Here is an 8,426-nt window from a genome sequence, read left to right on the forward strand (position 1 = left end):
CTGGGGTACAGTTCCATACACACATCAACCCTCCCTGGGGTACAGTTCCACACACACACTGACTCTTCCTGGGGTACACTTCCATACACACATCAACCCTCCCTGGGGTACAGTTCCGCACACACACTGACTCTTCCTGGGGTACAGTTCCACACACACCGACTGTCCCTGGGGTACAGTTCCACACATAAACCAACTCCCCCAGGGACACAATTCCATACACACACATGGACTCTGCCTGGGGTACAGTTCCTCACATACACCCACTTCCCCAAGGGTACAGTTCCACAAGCATACCAACTTTCCCTGGAATACAGTTACACACACATACCGAGTCTCCCTGGAGTACAGTTTCACACACACACACTGACTCTCCCTGGAGTACAGTTCCACACACACCGACTTTCCCAAGAGTACAGTTCCACACACAGACAAACTCTCCCTGGGTTTGAATTCCTGTGATCAAGGGGCCTGTGTCAAGTAGATATGTTTTGAGCGGGTCTGTTGAAAGGTCGGGGATGAGATGAGGAAGAGATGCACCAAAGCCAAGGGGTATGGGAAAAGCATTTAAGGATGCAAGGGTATTGAGGCTGAAGACTTGGTCATAATGAAAAAGAGAATCGAAAATCAAGAGGTGAAGATACAAGTTCTAATGCAGAAGAGCAGATAGTTTCATTTTCTTCTTTGTACTAACAGAAAGTCACAGAGTCTGTGCAGGAGGAGGCAACTAAAGGTTTTGTGAACATAGGAAGGTGTTGCATTACCTTTCAGTATGTTGAATGCTGTCTGCACACAGCGTAGTGAAGGTGAGCAGTAGACGTAATCAATGGTTGATTTACTCTCCAGTAAAGCCTCGCCTGGAAGTCAAACACATCCAGCAATCAGATTCATCCAAAAACAACTCTGAATAGGAAGACTTTATTTGGGTTTCCTTGAATTTCTCCTCATTATCCTGAACTGGAGTGGTTTGTAATGGAGCGCCCCCATTAAATAGTTGTAAGTGCAGCTGTGGTACTGAACCATACAGCAGTGCAATGCTGTCACTTCACTAGCCCGGTCAGTACTAAATCAGCCAATTTCAGCTAATGCTGTACATCTAGTTACTCCATTATTGGGCTGTTTGTAATTTCTGTGGGCTACCTGGCTGCTCCAGTAATGACTGAGGTATACACAAAGTGCAGCAGAAATATGGCACTTACAGTTCAGGTAATTAAGTCAAATTTGCACTTAAAACAAAGGAACAATATAATTTGTTTTTATTCTCTCATGGGACGTGGGAATCACTGACTGGCCAGCATTTATTGCTTGTCCGCAGTTGCCCTTGAGGTGTTGATGAGCTGCCTTCTTGAACCGGTGCAACCCATGTGCTGTAGGTAGACCCACAATGCTGTTAGGGAGGAAATTCCGGGATTTTGACCCAGCGATATTTTTCCAAGTTAGAATGGTGAGTGGCTTGGAGGGGAACAATTGGTATAATTTTAAAGAAGATGCAGGAACCAGGAGATCTGGGAATGTATGTACACAAATCTTTGAAAGTGACAGAACAAATCGAGAAGGTAGTTAGAAAAAAGGCTTTAAAACAAACACAGAGAACAAAACCAAGGAAGTTTCCAAAACACTTCATAAAGCACAGGTTAAACCGCAATTGGATAAGTTTGTCTAATTCTGCTGAAGTTCAGGTAGGGTGCCAAGGACTTAGAAAAGGTGTAGAGGAGAATGGTACCAAGGATGAAGGACTTAATGGAGAAGTGGTGAGATGCTTTAAAAGAAATAGAGAGGGTGGTAAAAGAGGCGGCAGAGTGGCATTGCTAGTCAGGGCTAGTATAGCAGCTACTGAAAGGCAGCTCGAGAATGATATGTCTACAGAGTCAGTTCGGGTTGAGGTCTGGAACAAAAAAGGAGCAGTCAATTTGTTGGGGTCTTTTTACAGACCCCCTAATAGTTGCAGAGAAGTAGAGGAGCAGATTGGGAGGCAGATACTGGAAAGGTGCAGAATTCACATGGTTGTAGTCATGGGTGACTTCAACTTTCCAAATATTGATTGGAAACTTTTTAGTTGTAATAGTTTAGATGGAGCGGATTTTGTCCAGTGCGTTCAGGAAGGATTCCTGACACAGTATGTAGATAGACCAACACGAGGAGAGGCCACTTTGGATTTGGTGCTTGGCAATGAACCGGGCCAAGTGTTAGACCTGCTGGTAGGAGAGCATTTTGGTGGTAGCGATCATAACTCTGTTACTTTTACAATATTCATGGAAAAGGATAGGTACATACAGCAAGGTAAGGTTTATAATTGGGGGAAGGGTAATTATAATTCTGTTAGACAAGAACTGGGTAACATAAAATGGGAACAGATGCTGTCAGGGAAGACCACTATAGAAATGTGGAGATTGTTTAAGGAATGCATACTGCATGTTTGTCCCTAACAGGCAGGGAAGATGCGGTCGAATGAGGGAGCCTTGGTTCTCGAGAGAGGTCGAAAGACTAGTTAAGAGGACGAAGGATGCTTATATAAGTTTTAGGAAACAATGATCGGGAAAGGCTCTAGAGGGATACAAGTTAGCCAGGAAGGAGCTGAAGAAAGGGCTTAGGAGAGCTATAAGGGGGCATGAGAAAACCTTGGCAGATAGGATCAAGGAGATCTCCAAGGCTTTTTACACATACGTGAGGAATAAGAGAATGACCAGAGAAAGGGTAGGGCCAATCAAGGATTGTAAAGGGAATTTGTGCATGGAGCCTAAAGAGATAGGAGAGGTCCTTAATGAATACTTTTCTTCAGTATTCACAACTGAGAGGGACCCAGTTGTAGAGGAGGACAGTGTGAAGCAGGCTGATAGGCTAGAGGAGGTGGATGTTAGTAAGGAAGATGTACTAGGCATTTTGAGGAACTTGAAGATAGATAAGTCCCCTGGGCCTGATGGGATTTATCCAAGGATTCTATGGGAAGCGATGGAAGAGATCGCAGGGCCTTTGGCGGTGACCTTTTCGTCCTCACTGTCTGCGGGTATAGTGCCAGAAGATTAGAGAGTGGCAAACGTCATTCCCTTGCTCAACAAAGGGAATAGGGATAACCCCATAAATTACAGGCCAGTTAGTCTTACTTCAGGGGTGGGGAAATTATTGGAAAGGGCTCTCAGAGATAGGATTTATGATCACTTGGATAGGCACAGTTTGATTTGTGATAGTCAGCATGGATTTGTGAGGGGTAGATCATGCCTCACAAACCTTATTTAATTCTTTGAAGAGGTGACCAAACACGTGGATGAAAGTAGAGCAGTGGATGTGGTATACATGGATTTAAGTAAGGCGTTTGATAAGGTTCCCCATGGTGGGCTCATGCAGAAAGTAAGGAGGCATAGGATAGGGGGAAATGTGGCAGATTGGATTCAGAATTAGCTGACCCTTAGAAGACAAAGGGTGGTAGTGGATGGAAAATATTCAACATGGTGCTCAGTTACGAGTAGTGTATCACAAGGATCTGTTCTGGGTCCTCTTCTATTTGTGATTTTTGTAAATGATTTGGATGTAGGATTGGAAGGGTGGATTAGTAAGTTCGCGGACGATACGAAGGTGGGTCGAGTTGTGGATAGTGCGCAGGGCTGTTCTAGGTTACAAAAGGACATTGATAGGATGCAGAGCTGGGCTGAGAAGTGGCAGATGGAGTTTAACCCTGAAAAGTGTGAGGTGATTCATTTTGGAAGGACAAACTTGAAAGCAGAATACAGGGTTAATGGAAAGATTCTTGGCAGTGTGGAGGAGCAGAGGGATCTTGGGGTTCATGTCCACAGTTCCCTGAAAGCTGCCACCCAGGTGGATGGAGTTGTTAAGAAGGCATATGGTGTGTTAGCTTTCATTAATAAAGGGATTGAGTTCAAGAGCCGTGAAGTTATGCTCCAGCTATACAAAACCCTGGTTCAGCCACTTCTGGAGTATTGTGTCCAGTTCTAGTCGCCTCATTACAGGAAAGATGTGGAAGCATTGGAAAAAGTGCAGAGGAGATTTACCAGGATGTTGTCTGGAATGGAGGGAAGGTCTTACGAGGAAAGGTTGAGAGAGCTAGGACTTTTCTCTTTAGGACAATGAAGGATGAGAGGTGACTTGATAGAGGTGTACAAAATGATCAGAGGTATAGATAGAGTGGACAGCCAGAAACTTTTTCCTAGGGTGGAGGTAGCTATTACGAGGGGGCATAGTTTTAACGTGAATGGAGGTAGATATAGGGGAGACATCAGAGGTAGGTTCTTTACTCAGAGAGCGGTAGGGGCTTGGAATGCATTGCCGGAGAGGGTAGTGGAGTCAGCCTCATTAGGGGCATTTAAGCGGCAATTAGATAGGCATATGGATGATAGTATAAGGTAGGGGTGGAGGTTAGATAGACCTTAGGTTTAGGGTAAAAGTTCGGCACAACATCATGGGCCGAAGGGCCTGTACTGTGCTGTACTGTTCTATGTTCTATGTTCTAAGTCCCAAGAGATCAGAGATGGTTGAAGGAAGATGAAGTAGAGTTATTCAAGGGAAGGTGATGGTCTTGTGGTATTGTCACTTGGCCTTGTAATTCAGAGCCCTAGGACAATGGTCAGACCCCAACACAACAGATTGAAATTTGATTCAATAATAACCTGGAATTAAAAGCATTACCAATGGTGACCATGTAACCATTTTCGTAAAAACCCATCTGGTTCACTAACGTCCTTTAAGGAGTAAATCTGCCTTTCTTACCTTGTCTGATCTACATGTGACTCCAGACCCACTGCGATGTGGCCAACTGTTAACTGCCCTCAGAAATGGCCTAGAGACCCACTCAGGTCAAGCAAGATTAGAGTTGGGCAACAAATGCCAGCTTTGCCAGTGGTGCTGACATTCCATAAAAGAAAAGGATCAAAATCATGAGAGGTTTTGCTGGAGCAGTTATGGAGAAATTATATGATGCAGCAAGTTGAAATGATGTAGAATGTAATACCTAAAAGGGTGCTGGAATCAGGATCAATAGTAACTGTCAACTGACAGTTTTGCAATGTGCTGGTTGTTGCCTTAAGGAGGAAGGGTAACAAGATTCGATAATATTCATAACAATCCACAACCTAAAAGTCAACTAACGATTTTTCAGTCTTTCAACCTTTGGGTACAAAGTCGACACTCATCAACAATGTATCATAGTGACTCCATCAGTCCCTCACATTTGTGCAAAGCTTTGCCATCAGCTGTCCTATCACAGCCACGCATATGTCACGTGGTACATTTCCAATCATTTGTGCCATTACAAGCCAAGCAAGAGGTGAGAGGCAGCACAAATGTGAACCTGCATTTATACAGCAACTTTCACATAATAAGAAGCCTCGATGCACTCCATAGGGATGTTATCAAACAAAACTTTGGATAAATATGGGAATACTTAGGTAATACTGGAACAAGAAAAATTTTCGGATCAATGTGAAATGCAGTGACTAATTTGAGACTAATCAGAGACAATCTTCCAACATAACTAGTGCAGACATGCTGAACAGAATTGCCTTCTTCTGTGCTGTATGATTCTATGATTTTAAATTATTAAACTGGCTGAGATGGGTATTGATTGAATAATTCAAAAAGCAGGAAGATAACTCAGCATTTTTAAAATATTAAGAGACTATGTCTCTGAACCTATTGATCATCAAGACTCTCCTTGAATTTACCACCCTACTGCTCCTCAAAATTAGGAAAGAAATTGAATTAAAGCTTTTAGGTCGATTCCTTTTGGATCTTTCGCTGCTAGAGCCTAACTAGTTCATAAAGCCATTCAGAACCATCATGCCTGTGCCTGGGCTCTGAAAGAGCTACCAATTAGTCCCACTCATTGACACTTATCTAACAGTCAGCTATCTCTTGTTTTGTCCACTTCTCATGACATGTGGAGTCACTGTCACAGATAGAGCACTGAACAGTTTTGTTCATGAAACTGGACCACACATTTTATTTAAAATCAATTAAAGTCATAAATTTTTCACAAGCTGCCAAAGCATAGGATGCATCAGCATTTTCAACAGGGATCATTACAGTTATAAAACATCCCAAAGGAATCATTTTTCTCAGACTGTCCTGAGAGCGAATAAGCAATAAAGTCCTTTACTCACAATCATTAAAATCACTGCATTTTCCTGGGTTGAAATCTGATTAATAAAGATCAGTTAAGAGCACCGACTGAATCTGTTGGCATTGCCTTCTTTGAAACAGAGAAGGCTGAAAGGCAATAATTAGGCGATATAAAATAACTAGGGGGCAAGATGGAGTGAATAAGACAGAGCTATTTTTCTTAACATACAGGCGAAGAACCAGGAGGCACAGATTTAATGTAACTGCAAGAAGAATTAGATGGGAGTGGAGGAGAATTGTTTTTACTCTGATGCCAATACGTCTATCTCAAAACGCAGCAACCAAAATCGAATGGGATCATACTAAGGCTCTCTTTGTAACACAGCTGCCTCGAGGAAAAAGTGATGAGGAGGCAGAGAATAACATTTCCAGACCTTCCATGTTGTAGCACGAGCAAAAAGTTAAAATGGCATAGGAGAGCTAATATGGTTAGGGACAATGGGCAAACTATTAAACGAACAACATTAACCATGTTATAAATGATTCAAAAGTGTTGACAGAATTAACTCACCGACAAGCCTAGCTTGTGCACAGCCGAACACAGTGATGGGAGCATCTTTCTCATAGTCCCGGTAGCCGCCACTTCTCTGAGGTAGAATCGGTGGCATATTCAAATTCGACCGTATGTAATTACCTATTTCAAAAGTAAATGTCAGTAGATTAACTCTTCACAGGTGTGAACAAAATCCCTGCAGCTAAATCAGAACTAGCACACTCATAACTCTGAAGGGACATTAGTGCTATGTTAACCATAGTCCCACAGGCATAGAATCATAGAGCACGGAAACAGACCCTTCAGTCCAACTCGTTCATGCCAAACTAAACTTGTCCCATTTGCCTGAATTTGGCCCATATCCCTCTAAACCTTTCCTCTACTTGCCACTCAGGTCTCTTTTAAATCTTTTTCCTCTCACCTTAAAATTATGCCCTCGAGTTTGGAACACCCCTACACTAGAGGACTACTCTTTCATTACAGAGAGAGACAGCTGGTGGTGGTTTAACTTGAGGGTCACCAGGCCTCAGGTGAGAGGTGAGGTTAGAAGAAGAGACTTTCATGATAAGCTCAACCAGCGCAAGAATTGAACCCATGCTGTTGGCATCACTCCGTATCGGAAACCAACCAACCAAGCTTACTGACCCCACATTAACCATGAATTGACAGCAGCAATTCAGAGCCTTCAGTGAGTAACACCGGTGGCTAACAAAACAGAGAAGAAACATTGTAATGTGCTGGCTGATGCCTTAAGGAAGGAGAGTAGGAAGATCCAATAACATTCATGAAGATCCACAGCCCAAAAGCCAACTTGACAGTTTTCAGTCCTCCGGACACAAAGTTGACACTCATCAACAATGTATTAAAGTAAATCCATCAGTCACTCACATTTGTGCAAAACCTTACCATCAGCTGTCCTATCACAGCTATGCAGCTGTCACACGGTACATTTCCAATTATTTGTGCCATTGCAACCCAGCAAGGGGTAACAGGCAGCACAATTGTGAATCTGCATTTATACAGCACCTTCCACATAATAAGAAGCCTCAATGCACTCCAAAGGGGCGTTATCAAACAAAATTTTGCATCAATCCAATTAGGAAATATTAGTCAGATGACTGAAGCTGGATCACAGGAAGATTTTAAGAAGAATCCTGAACCTAAGCAACTGAAGGCATGGCTGCCAGTAGTAAACAGTTGGCAATCAGTTTGCACAAACAGAAAGGCATCATCAAAAGTAATGCAGATCACCTTGAGCGATTATCTCGATCCATTTGATCTAGACAGGTTGGGTGAGTGGGCAAATCAATGGTAGATGCAGTATGATTTGGATAAATGTGAGGTTATTCACTTTGGAAGCAAAAACAAGAAAGCAGATTACTACTTGAATGGCCGTAAATTGGGAGAGGGGAGTGTGCAGTGGGACCTGGATGTCCTTGTGCATCAGTTGCTGACAGTAAGCGTGCAGATGCAGCAGGCAGTAAAGAAGGCAAATGGTATGTTTGCCTTTATTGCGAGAGGTTTTGAGTACGGGGGTAGGGATGTGTTGTTGCAGTTATACAGGGCCTTGGTGAGGCCACACCTAAAATATTGTATCAGAGATAGTAGGAACTGCAGATGCTGGAGAATCCGAGACAACAAGGCGCAGGGCTGGATGAACACAGCAGGCCAAGCAGCATCATAGGAGCAGAAAGGCTGACGAAGCCACACCGGGTACAGCAGATGCAGTATACCACATTGGCAGATGTGCAGGTGAACATCTGCTTGATGTGGAAAGTCTTCTTGGTGCCTGGGATGGGGGTGA

The 8,426-nt window shown here is 43.3% G+C and overlaps 2 protein-coding genes across 2 annotated transcripts in view; one reads left to right on the forward strand and one right to left on the reverse strand.

Annotated features, from left to right (window-relative positions):
• Nucleotides 1-8,426, forward strand: part of LOC109919114 (coatomer subunit delta) — a 315,806-nt gene that overhangs the window by 62,593 nt on the left and 244,787 nt on the right. The window lies entirely within an intron of this gene.
• Nucleotides 1-8,426, reverse strand: part of LOC109927058 (ubiquitin-associated and SH3 domain-containing protein B) — a 52,954-nt gene that overhangs the window by 9,596 nt on the left and 34,932 nt on the right. Inside the window, exons 9-10 of the mRNA XM_048615592.1 lie at nt 6,641-6,763; nt 765-857 (exon numbers count right to left, since the gene is read on the reverse strand). Of these exons, the coding sequence (XP_048471549.1) occupies nt 765-857; nt 6,641-6,763 (216 nt within the window). The remainder of the gene's footprint in view (nt 1-764; nt 858-6,640; nt 6,764-8,426) is intronic.

The sequence above is a fragment of the Rhincodon typus genome, chromosome 32 (assembly GCF_021869965.1).
Source record: "Rhincodon typus isolate 14 chromosome 32, sRhiTyp1.1, whole genome shotgun sequence".
Taxonomy (NCBI): domain Eukaryota; kingdom Metazoa; phylum Chordata; class Chondrichthyes; order Orectolobiformes; family Rhincodontidae; genus Rhincodon; species Rhincodon typus.